The sequence below is a fragment of the Periplaneta americana genome, chromosome 8, assembly GCF_040183065.1.
Source record: "Periplaneta americana isolate PAMFEO1 chromosome 8, P.americana_PAMFEO1_priV1, whole genome shotgun sequence".
NCBI classification, from domain to species: domain Eukaryota; kingdom Metazoa; phylum Arthropoda; class Insecta; order Blattodea; family Blattidae; genus Periplaneta; species Periplaneta americana.
In genome coordinates this window covers 3171816-3185218 of record NC_091124.1, presented here as the reverse complement: position 1 = coordinate 3185218, position 13403 = coordinate 3171816, and the positions used below count along the sequence as shown (strand labels likewise).

The following is a 13403-nucleotide window of genomic DNA, read 5'->3' as shown; positions in this document are numbered from 1 at the left end:
TCCCTTCTTCCTCACACTGTTTCCCTTCTTTAATTATCTTTCTTATTGTTCTTTCGGGCACTTTAGTTGCTGCACTCGTTCTTGCACCTTTTTCAGCGGTATTAAAAAGTCTCCAGAAGCTGCTTCACTCTTCATGAAAGAATGTATATTGTTCACAACTTCCCGAGTTTGGCTATGCAGTGTTTTTGCGCCAAGTTTAGACTGAATAGGAGGCATTTTAGTCTACACAAACACACACAACTGCAATTTGCCACGATAATAAATAAACAATATGAACATGAACTAACTAAACTAACAAACAGCAATTATCACGCACGTGGCAGGACGATGTTACACAGCCAAGGCTTTCTGCGAGACTGGCCACTTGCCATATTCTGCGCATGCGCGTGAGTGTAGGCTCACTGGCTAGCTACCACATGATTCTCACCAGCACAGAACGAACGTCCCAACTGTACATTTCTTTGCCTCTCTCTTCAGGTCAATGTTGATGTCTTCCCGTATTGAAGAAAGGCAACAAGATGAAGAGACCATGGACAATCTGGACTTTGAAGAGATCTCAGATGAAGAACTGGATCCGGAAGAAGCTAAAACCGGTAAGCTGGACACAAGTGTTTTATGAGTTTGAGTGCAGGTCTTGGAATTTGGCTGCTGTTTAATTCCTGCATTCTATGTGTATTTTTTTTTTTTTTCTTTTTAGAGCCGTAATTAAACAACATGTTCCATTACAGTTTGTAATACTACATGTTCTGGTTTACATCTATATTGCCTGGGATACATATTAAGTTGAATTCCATTTGTGTTAAGTTGATGATTGATAAGCTACCATATACCTGGTTGTTGACTAATTACAATATAAGCTTGTATTATGCCGCTATTTGTATGGAATGCCTGAGTTTAGTAATGTTGTACTTTGTACAATTTGGCTTTTTTTCTTAATTAAATCCTATTCTGTCTTACCTAATCTAAGTTCATATATTTACACTATGTACAGATATATGCTTATTCCTACTCTGTGTTCTATACTACTTTAATTGTTTGTGATGTCAATTGAATTCACAAATTTGCAAAAGTCTTTTAAGAATTTTTTTGTTAGGTCTCTTTTAACTGGTGGCCAAGTTCCTCCCTTGGTTATTATGTTTCTCCGCAGTGTTTGCCTTTCCATGTTGTATTTGGAGCATTCGAGCAGAAGATGGTCGACGGTTTGATCTCCTGCTTCACAGGGCAAGTTGCATCTGGTGTTATGTGGAATCTGTAGAAGTAGGCCCTTATTCTTCCGTGTCCTGTGAGCATGGTTGTGAGTCCCGATGTAATTGGAATTTTCATAACTAGTCTCTCTGCAATACTTGGAAAGTACTTCTTTGTTACGGCTCCGTTGTTTGTAACTCGCCATTCTCGTTCCCAACTCCTCATGCTCCCTTCTCGTAGTGTCTTCAGTACTTCGGTCTTCGGCATCTTGTTGAAGGAGACGGGCTCGTCACTTCTGGCAGCTTGTTTAGCAAGGTGGTCTGCTAATTCATTGCCATATATACCGATGTGAGCCTTGATCCACGAGAAAGCTACCGTCCAGTTGTTGCTTTTCAGATAGCTCAATACCTGCCTGATGTTTTCTATTAAGCTGTTGTGATTACTGGTATTTTTTAGCGAGTCTAGTGTAATTTTGCTGTCAGTATATAAAGCTATGTGTATGAAAGACAATGGAAGAAGGTACACAGTTCTGAATATGAAATACTTTCGTTCATCCATTTGACTGTCTTGCAGGTATCGGGGATGCCCTTGGCGTGGACTGGGCAAGTCTGGTGGCTGAATCCCGTCCCCGCACAAGACCGGACTCCACGCCGGGCTCTGCCCGTAGAAGGTGGGAGAGCCACCGTGTGCTGAGCCGCTTGGGTGTGTCGGTCCGGTACGGGGGCTGGGACCTGGTGGACGCACTCAAGACCAAGTACAAAGCTGCCAAGGATGAGGAGCAGCCTGCAGATGGCGGTGAGTTCATCTGTGCCTTGCTTACATACTATAAGGCCCGATTGTATAAACCATTTAATCTTAGATCAGAGGTTAAATTGATCCTTGTTTCAGCTGAACTTGGAATTTTGTGTTGTATAAAGTCTAATCTCAGATTAATTTGTCTCAAACTAAAGTCAACTTTGACTGAAGAAATTTCTCCGATTAAGTTAGATGATCCAAGTTCAGTTATTTCTTTTCTGTTTGAAATATACGAGTGACAGATTGTGCAAATAAAATATCCATTATTATTAATATTAATAGATATGATAGGTACATTTATATATATTTCTTTCAATTTCTTGCCTTAATACACAAACATTCTTATATTTTATAAGGCTCTATCGTGTTCAGCAGTATCAAATAACATAACCTATAATTATATTATGTTTATAACAACCATTAATTATTAATGGATATGATAGGTACATTCATAAATGTTCAATTAACTGTATTAATAAACGAAAATTGTCGTTTTATAAAGCTTTATTATGTTTAGCAGTATCAAACACCATAACTTGATAACAACTTGGAGAACAGTCAACCTTCTTCTTATTGTCCGCCATTATTTACATTGCACAAAAAACCAGTGTCTCCAACAGAGTGTAATACGGAAAGTCGCCAAAAAGTAGTTGTAAAGTCGCTAGATTTCTCATTATCAACAAAGAAAGATTAAATTTTGTCACTATGGGGTGCTAAAAAGGTCACTAAATCCCTATTTAAGCAATATAAAAGTTACAAGAAATTGTTGTTGAAAAAGAGTTAAAGTCGCTAGATTGGCAACACTGAACAAACCTGTCCGCGCATCACGTATTTCACCTTTTTATGTGATGTTGCCAAATCCTTTTCATGTGAACTTAGATTCCATTTGAACCAAGGTAATTTGGTCGCAGAAAAGTTTTATACAATAGAAGAAGTGTCTGAACTCGGTTCACTTTTCGATCTTCGATCAAAGTTGATCTTTAGTCAGGGAGTTTTATACAATTGGGCCTAAGTGTGACAGTCCATCAGGGAATGTAAAACTGTTATCGAATGGCGATCAGTTAATTTTCTCTTTCTTTCTGTAGCTTCCCAATAAAGTTCTTCAATGTTGTTGTTTTTCCTGTTATTGGAGGAGAAGGTGCTGTTTCTTCAAAATTTCATTTTTGTTACATATTGGGCAGTTTTTGTTGAGATGTTCAATGAGACAATCATGTTCTGTAATCTGTAAACAGTCTGAAATGTGCTACTGCTTGTCTTCGAGGTTTTATTAAGGTACTCATCTATCATTGATTATAGTTCACGTTAACACTTTGTTTGTTAATAGTACATTATACAACGAGCCTATAATGATAGTAATTAAGAAGCGAGTATGGATGTTTATGAAACGAGCGCAAGCGAGTTTCATAATTTTCATACGAGCTTCTTAATTACCATTATAGGCGAGTTTCATACGACTTTTTATGCTCGACCATATTTATAACTTGAAATTATTCAGATGTATACATTTTATTTGTATCTGACAAGATCGGAAGTGACCTTGTTCTAGGTCGTGAATTGTGAGATGTGCGCAGACGCGAAAGTATTGATTTTTTCCGAGAAACAATAATGTCATTGACCTTGATATAATCCCGTTAAACTTGGTATAACCTTGATTATTGAATTCGACATTGAAAAACGAGATGACAAATTGAATTTATTTGAATATTATTTACAATTAACGCTAATTATTATAGTAACAGAACATAACCTTCTGCGACAGTATTGGATTTCCAGCCTCCGTGACTTTTCGCTAATTCTCTTTCGATTGCATATCCGAGAATAATCGATACTTGCAGTTTTATAACGGTACAAAGCTGACTTGTCATTGGCTGAACACCTGTAAGCTGAGTTGTCATTGGCTGAACACCTGAACTTTAATGAATAGGTGTAATTTAATGACATGCATTAAAGGACTGCCACCAGGTGTGTAATTACTACATTTCGGCTTGGTCGAGCATAAAAACATAAAATTGTTTAGTCACACGTTAAAAAGTGTTAAAATTAAAAAAAAAAGACAGACGGCCTGTTTCGACGTGAAGTTATGTCTTCTTCAGTGTCTCTTGAACTACTGATGATCTTGAATTCTGCGATGTGCATTTGTCAGTTGTAGGGGCGGGGGTGTGTTGCTCTTATGGTGGGACTGGCTGTTTGTGTGTTATGATGTATTATGACGTCAAATAACGTGTGTGTATTGAACTGTAATTGTGTGTTAAGTATATGTTGTGGGTATGTTATTGTATGTTTGTATATTTCGTATTGTTCTAAGATGTTTAACTGTGAACCTTTTGGTGTGATGTGTAAAATTTCCGTATCTGTTTCTGTATTACTGTAGTCATGATTATTGTTGATAATGTGGTCTGCATAATTTGATGTGATGTAGGGTTTGGTTATAGCTTTAATATGTTCATTATATCTTGTGTGAAAGGATCTTCCTGTCTGTCCTATGTAAAAATTTTAACACTTTTTAACGTGTGACTAAACAATTTTATGTTTTTTACTCATTTATCCTTAATTTTTTATTTTTATGTCATCTGAAACGTTGAATTTTCTAGTTTTCATAAATATATTAGTTTTGTCTCCATGATGTTCGTTTAATTAATTAGCTGACCTGAAGCACTCTTTATTTAAACCGGAAGTGCAGTTCTGCAAGTGTCAATCCGTCACATTCTGTCAATTTTCTATATTTTTCGTGCAATAACAATTCGAATTTGGCGGTAAATTTTGACTATAATTTTTCGTACATCAGGAAGCTGTGTGTTCGGTTTACAATTTTTCATACCCTCAGGATGTAAATGATTTTTCGTCATGTTCAGTTTTACAGCATTTTACCAACACTGATATTAACACAAAATGCACTTAGAATTGAGATATTTTCATCATTGTTGCACCAAAATGAAGTTGATTAACGTAGCTAAGTGCCAAACTACAAACAGTGTCCTACTGCTTAAGAAAGTTAATTTAAAACTCCAAGATCTTACATTTTTATTTTTATGTTTGAAATTTTCAAAAAATAAAATGGTATTTTTCCTTAATGGGATAAGATAGGGAAAAACTGTTTTCACAGCTTATGTTGAGTTCTTTTAGGAATACGACAGTGAAACAAATTTTGTTCTAACATAAAAACTGTGGACCAAGGACTAAAACAAACAAATTTTGGTTTTTCACTTCAAAAAATTGCCCCCCTGACCTCCCATAAAATTGTGAGGGATTTATTTTGTGTGAAAATCCTTAATTATGTGTCAAGTAATCAGAAAAAAAAAGAGTTTTTAAAATTTGGATAAAAACTGAAAATTTTTCTCCCAAGAGTAGATAAGTACCTTAAAATGTGTCTCTCTTCTTTGATTTTTTCATAGTTTGCCTTTCAGGTCTTCAGCATTGTTTATTTCAAGTCTTCTGTATTGGTCCTTTATTAACCCCTTCAGACCTGAATTTATATTCAAAAAAGAAATTGAAAAAGGAAACTGGTCACATAATCATTCCGGAGATCCAAAATTCCCAAATCAAATCTTCACAGAAAATCAAAATTTGGGGACAATTTTGACCCCTGGGGTCCCAAAATTTTAAATTTTATTTTTAATTCAGGTGTAGAAATGTTTAAAAAATAATATTGTCCATTTCTATCACACTGAATTTTTCAAAATATTTAAAAGTATCGAAGACATTCCAAAAAAGAACAAAAGAAACAATATACACCAGAACTGAAGGGATTAATTTGCATTTTGTTGGGATTTCTACGTTGAAGTGAGGCTTTGCTTTAATTTGGGTAGCTTTTTAAGCTAATTTGTCAGCTCCTTCGTTGCCAAGCAGACCTACATGGGATGGTATCCACTGGAAGACAGTTTCCTTATTTCTTGATTTGATACTGTTGTGCAGTTTCCTTATATTTTGTAGGTTTTCTGATGTGTAGTTGTTATTGGATATGCTCTCTAATGCTGCATTGCAATCTGATAGAATTATATATAACTAGTGGCTTGTGCAGCAAATGCTGCAAATTTAGTTAATTAGAACTTCAAATAAAAATTTTTCAAATTTATTTACCAGAAAGATTACCAGACATTTTGAAAGTTATTTGCTTCCATCATAACGCAGATGTAACATTTAAAGCAACGTAATAACTCAATGAAGTGTAACCGTGTCAAAAATATCTCTTATAAAAAGCTTCCCTCGTAATGTTTATGCCAGATACATATTCTTGAACACATCCATCTTCAGTTCTTTGAGTTCTCCCTACAACAAAATGTATTGTAAATTTTATTTCAACTCAACAATAGGATTTTATTCTTCCAACAATAATTCCTTTCTACAATTCACCTTAAACGCTCTCGTCAACAATAGGATTTTCACTCAACACAGTATTCGTTATAGCACTCCACTGACGGCAATGACAATTTACTTGGACTATTACGAACAACAATGAACTGTTAATCTTAACCAATATTTACAAAGCACTATTTACAAATCAGAACTATCAGTTCTCAGTTCACAGTTCTTCTAGCTCAGTCACTCGAGTTCACAGTATCTCGAACCACAGACCTTCAGAGACAGTTCACTGTACTCGAACTCAGGTCCCTCCAACTGCGGTCCACTGCACTCGAACTCAGGTCCCTCCAACTGCGGTCCACTGCACTCGAACTCAGGTCCCTCCAACTGCGGTCCACTGCACTCAAACTCAGGTCCCTCCAACTGCGGTCCACTGCACTCGAACTCAGGTCCCTCCAACTGCGGTCCACTGCACTCGAACTCAGGTCCCTCCAACTGCGGTCCACTGCACTCGAACTCAGGTCCCTCCAACTGCGGTCCACTGCACTCGAACTCAGGTCCCTCCAACTGCGGTCCACTGCACTCGAACTCAGGTCCCTCCAACTGCGGTCCACTGCACTCAAACTCAGGTCCCTCCAACTGCGGTCCACTGCACTCGAACTCAGGTCCCTCCAACTGCGGTCCACTGCACTCGAACTCAGGTCCCTCCAACTGCGGTCCACTGCACTCGAACTCAGGTCCCTCCAACTGCGGTCCACTGCACTCAAACTCAGGTCCCTCCAACTGCGGTCCACTGCACTCGAACTCAGGTCCCTCCAACTGCGGTCCACTGCACTCGAACTCAGGTCCCTCCAACTGCGGTCCACTGCACTCAAACTCAGGTCCCTCCAACTGCGGTCCACTGCACTCGAACTCAGGTCCCTCCAACTGCGGTCCACTGCACTCGAACTCAGGTCCCTCCAACTGCGGTCCACTGCACTCGAACTCAGGTCCCTCCAACTGCGGTCCACTGCACTCGAACTCAGGCCTTCGGATGCTGACACAGTTGCGGACGCACACTCGAGCCGAACTCCGGTACACAAGACTGTCTTGCTTGCTCTGGCTTACTCGCTGACTGGCTGACTAATCAACTGAAACTGCCCGAGTTCGCTGGCGTTTCTTCTTTTATAATCACAGCGACGTAGCCTCGAAAGTTCGACGTGTCTCCAGAGATAGCACTCCAGAACAATCCAGAGCCCTCTCCTCTCTACCATCACCAGATGCGCACACACTCTCCTCGTCGCGTAGGCCCTTTCCCCTCTCTTCTCTCCGCCACGCGCTGTCCCTCAGTGCTCCGTGGAGCCTGTGTCGGCTCATGCGGGGTCTGCTCTCTTGCGGGACGCTGGTCGTGAGTTCGAATCTCACGTCGCTGTCACAGTATGCTTGGCAGTGATCACAGATCTAACCTATTAAACCAAAGGAATATTAAATTAATTTGATGTAGTTCAAAGATGCAACTAAAATAGGAAGCATGACTCAATTACTTATGCGATATCAATATATCAATAGCATTAATGTGCATCATTAGTGACAAATGCATCATGGATAAACTGTAATAATATTTCATTTTTAATGGTAATAATGTCATCAAACCTGAAGTTCTGTAGTTTATAAAATCTAATACATAGCTGCACTCAGAAAATTACGCACCAGAGAATCAGACCTGTAAATTATTTTTTGTAAGTCTTGAGATGTTTAAAAAAATTACACAAATGAAGATCGACATATAGCCATAATGTCTGAGAATCTGAGCTCCTGAGTTATCAATTGTTCTGAGTTGTTCTCAAAACTGACGAAAGATGGATTTTTGGAAAATAGGAAAATTATGTAGGAAAATTGACATTTCACTGAAAACTACTATTTTTCTGAAAATTTTCGGATGCCAAGCTTCAAAATGAAGGGTCACTCATTAAAATCCATTCAGTCGTTTTCCCGTAATTTTCATTACCAGTTCAAATTATATATATATATATATATATATATATATATATATATAGATTTTTTTGTTTATATGTGGCGTGCATAAGATATTAAGCAGAACTAACAGCATCGAAATTGTTTACATATTTTCAAATATATGTACTTAAACCATTTGGAGTAATGGACTGCCTTTGCGAACCACAACAGAAAAAGTGCAGAGGTTCTGCCTCCTACATACTGCCAGAATAATCCAAGAATTCCTTCAACCACTGGAAATAGCATGAATCTCCGTTACTCAATATTATACATAGATTTGTGCTTGCTCTTGAATTCAAAATTCGATGTAATGTGAAATGTCTAGATAAATGTAAGTTGGAAGGGGGATGTTCAAGAATTAGTCCTTGCTATGTATAAACAAGCTCACAAGTTTATCCGTGAATTAATCAAAATGTAATTTAGTATCTGTTGTGTCTGTTCTAGATGGCAAAGAGAATACGAACCCTCAGCTGCCTGAAGACGGCACTGCTGCCAAGGAAGACACATCGCTGTCCTTCCTCCACCCCGTGGCGTCAATTCACGTCGCCCTGAGGGAACGGCAGGCTCGCCGCAAGGCATTATTCGCTAGTTCTGGGCCCTACAAGCGAGCTCTGTCGGCAAGAAGGGACTTGGCTATCAGGTCTGCATTAGCATCGCTGTTGAATAACTTTAGAAACATCCTTTTGCTTAGTGCCTGCCTTTTTGTACCAGTTGAAAGTAAGAAAGCAGTAATTATTTACTTATATCCGAATTTGAGTCTCATATAATACACATCCCAGTTTTCAAGACGACATTTTGTCAAAAAAGATGCGCATTAAAATTGTGTAAATACCATAATTTCATTTTAATGATAAAGCCAACCTATCTAACAACATACATTGCGGGGAAATTTTAATTACTTCACCTTTCATAAACGACATAGAATATGTTGAAAACCAAGCTCTCAGACTCATTACTGGTGGAATCAAAACAACGCCAATAGATTCTATGAGATTCCTCACTAACATTAACAGCATCAAAATGACAATAGAAGAAAAAGCACTGATTCAATATGAAAAACTTATCAGATTACCAGGAAACAATTGGCATTCACACAGTCCTCTCTGTAGATTGAAAACTCAAAAAAGTTTCTTATCCATTGTTCAAGAATTAAAACAGAAAATCAATATCCCGAATTTAAAAGAAAACTTACAAATTAAACCAAACCCTTTAACTCTATTAAATATAGAATATAATCTAAATTTAACAGAAGAAATACTGAAATCAGAAGTAAACACTGAAATAATGAAACAATTGTCTTTAGAGACAATTAATATTAGGTACCCTCCACAAAACTGGCTTCATTTATACACCGACGGATCCTTGATCTCCAGACAACAAGGTGCCGGTGCAGGTGTTATGTGCTGTCTCTTCTCACTTTATAGATCTCTTGGATATGGAACAACAAGTTTTGATGGTGAAATCGTTGCAATAAGTGAAAGTCTCAGGAATCTTCTATGCCACATCAATAAATTTAGGAATGCAGTTATATTGTCAGACTCCAAAGCAGCTATTCTATCAATCGTCTCTAAACACACACCTTCATCTTAAACAGCACAAATAACTAAAATGCTCTCTCAATTAATATCACTCAATAAAAGAATTGTATTCCAATGGATACCATCCCATTGTGGAATCCTGGGAAACGAGAATGCGGATGCTTTAGCAAAGAAGGGCAGCACTGCTACTTACAGACCTGTTACTAAATCTACGTATTACTCTGTGAAGAGATTTATTAAATCTACATACTTAGACTTCAACAAACAAAATTTGATAACACAATCCCAAGGGAAAAAATGGAACTCTCTGCATCATAATCCACAGTTAATTCCCGATTTACCACGAAAATCGTCTGTAGCTGCATTTAGATTGGCAACAGGCCATGATTGTTTGGCCAAACACCTGCATAGAATTGGAATATATCAGTCCCCTAACTGCCCATTGTGCAACTCAAACCAAGAAATGGATTCGGAACACCTCAAAATCTGTGCTTCAGTGGCTGGCCATGATAATATCTTTGAAAAATATTGGAGTGCAAGAGGTCAAATGACTTTATTGTCAAACGCCTGGCATTAGAAAACAACAACAACAACAACATTATTGCGAAATATTGACCCACCAAAATTATGCACCTACATGAATTGGTGTGAAGAACTCATACGAAACGTAATAGAAGTCGCAATATTAACTGGAAAAACGAAAGGAGATGATGTTTTTATCTCACGTATTGCTATGATACCCATTCTATTTAATGCAATTGCAATTTCAGTGCGACTAGCATTTGTAATGACGATATTAAAATGAAGCTCAAGGACAGTTGCTCAAAGTTGCAGACATTAACTTAAAAACTGCGTGTTTTTCACATCCTCAACTATATTTTGTACAAAGGAGTGGAAAAAAAAAAAAAAAAAAAAAAGATTTTACACATATCAAAAAGCAATTCAATGATATTTTTGTCATGTTGCTAATGTAGTATGTGAATGTACGTAAGCCGACTGAAAATAGCATTGTATTCTAAAATATACGTCTCTCAAAATATTGTTGTTCACGTCCGAAAATATGTTACTGCGAAATTCTAGCTGTAACTTTGCAAATGTAGTATGTTATGCATTGTGGAAATAACAATCTCTTAATTTCTAAAATACCGTCAAGCCTCTACGTCTCTCAGAATATTAGTCTTTATGTTAAAAAAATAACTTATTGCAAGTTTATATTGTATCTGTATTCTGTGTATAAAATAAGAATTAATATAATATGTTCTGAATTTGTGAGATATAGTTTCTCAAGTCATATTTAAAGAAACTGGGTATGATATAAGTGGATGCACAGCGGTCAAGGGGTAAAAAATCTTCCAATATAAATTAAATTATATATGTACATATTGATTTGATGCTGAAACTGATCAGAAAGAGGAAAAGGAATCATATTTTCGTTGGGTTTTACTTTGTTCATAGTTTGATTTTTCTGTTATTTTATTTGTATTTCTGGCGATGTGGAAGAGAAGGCCTAATGGCCTTAACTGCACCAGAATAAAAAAATAAAAACAAATAAATATATAAATTAAAAGAAACCTTGAACGTCAGGCACATGATGACATGTTTTTTTTCGGTGCCTGATTTACAACTGTTTTAAATTGAGATAACGCTGGCAGGCATTTCGCTAAGGAGTTCATCAATTCATGTAAGTGACGTTAAGTAAAGATTAATCTTAGCTTAGTAAAGGCAATTCGTTTTGGTTGTCTATAGTTAGGTTTCCGAGATTTCCGAAAATGTAATAAGCAGTTTAATTAAAAACAGAAGCAGAAAGGAAAACCTGTGCAACACCGGGTGCTTTTAGCTAGCACTATTCTAAAAGAGAAATCTCTTGACTGTCGACTGGGTGAAAGTTCCATATCATGTTCGTTCCCCTTGCCCTTCAAATGATTCGAACATGCCCATGAATGTTAACACAGCATAAGGATAATGGAGGAAATTACAGGCATTTACGGAAAAGGTGGAAAACCACAACTTCTACTGTGAATGAATCCGCATCCTTTTGGTATACTGTGATATGATATGATACTTATTTATCAGCCAACTTTACAATTCATAGTTATGGTGGACCTTTACGTTTCTGCTTGGCGATTCACCATCACTGATATATACTACCCTTTTGTATTAATATAATTATTTACAAAGTATTTCTCTTTTTATTCCTATTGTTCTGTTTTAACTGAATTGCTATCTATCCTCCGTATCTATCCTCTTCTATTCTCTCTCATATCTAGATTGAGACAATCCATTTCCCGCTTTCTCATTAAATATTGCATATTCCTTTCATTAATTATTTCCATTATTTTTATTCTCTGTTCTCAAATCCACCTACTCTTATTCATTCTTTCCCAGCTATTCTCTCTAAATTTTTTGTTACATTTTCATTTTGTCTAGTTTAGAACATTTACATCACTTATTATTTTCACACTATTCTTTCCTCTATTTATTTATGTACTTATCCCTTTCTCTTCACTCCTACTTCCTAATTCCCTCTATTATTGCCTCTTCCCTTATACTTATATCTATAATACTTCTACAGTTAGAGTAGCCTGATAGCCACCGGCGTGGCTCAGTCGGTTAAGGCGCTTGCCTACTCGCCTGAAGTTGTGCTTGGGCACGGGTTCGATCCCTGCTTGGGCTGATTACCTGGTTGACCTTATTCCGCGGTTTTCCCCAACCGTAAGGTGAATGCCAGGTAATCTATGGCGAATCCTCGGCCTCATCTCGCCAAATACCATCTCTGTATCACCAATCTCATCAATGCTAAATAACCTAGTAGTTGATACAGCGTTGTTAAATAACAACTAAAAAAAAAACAGTAGCCTGATGCTACTCCCAACCCACAACATTGATTTATCCAATTCACTTCTAATTTCTCTCTCTTCCACTTCTCATTTCTTCAGATATTCGTTGTCTTTAATTTATTGTTTCTTTGTCTATCTTACTATACTCTTTACACTTTCTTCTGACACTGCCTTGACACTTTCATCTCGATTCTTACTCTAGTATCACTTCGTCTTTCTTGCACTCAGTTTTTAGCACTTATCTTCCTTGCTAATTCCACTGTCCTTAATATTCTGTCCTTCATTTTGTCACTCTCTTTTAGTACCCTCTTAAAAGCCCTATCTATTCTGTCCTCACAATTACTAATATCTGGTAGCAGCTTCATTTCTTTGCTGATTCTTACCATGTCGTCTACTTCATTTCTTCTGTTTGTCTTGCATACGGGCTATTCCATATGAAATCGGTCAGTAAAAAGCCTCGCATTTTTTTTATACTCTAATTTTTTCCCTATTTATAGAAGCTGCTGAGGAGAGTGCATTTTCAAAAATATACTTTCGAAAGTTAAACAGTTTTCGTATTGTTGAGTGACAAATTTAGCGTATTTTATAAAAACAAGCTTCTTTCAGCGCTCAGAACTCTGGAACCATTTACTGCAGAACATTGATCGAGAGCTTATTTTGAAGCTGACATTTGGTAGGTTATGATAAGAAGTAATCCTTATTTCTACTGTATTGTATACAGAGAGACAGATAATCTGATTTTACTTGCTTTTAG

The 13403-nt window shown here is 37.1% G+C and overlaps 1 protein-coding gene across 5 annotated transcripts in view; it reads left to right on the top strand.

Annotated features, from left to right (window-relative positions):
* The window catches only part of LOC138704413 (zinc finger CCCH domain-containing protein 13-like), a 124607-nt gene that overhangs the window by 91211 nt on the left and 19993 nt on the right, over positions 1-13403 (top strand). For all 5 annotated transcript variants that reach the window (XR_011333343.1, XM_069832264.1, XM_069832261.1 and 2 more), the window contains 3 exons: positions 478-593; positions 1759-1980; positions 8719-8914. Coding sequence is in view for 4 of the 5 variants with exons in the window: in XM_069832264.1 (XP_069688365.1) it covers positions 478-593; positions 1759-1980; positions 8719-8914 (534 nt within the window). In the remaining variant the exon portion in view is untranslated. The remainder of the gene's footprint in view (positions 1-477; positions 594-1758; positions 1981-8718; positions 8915-13403) is intronic.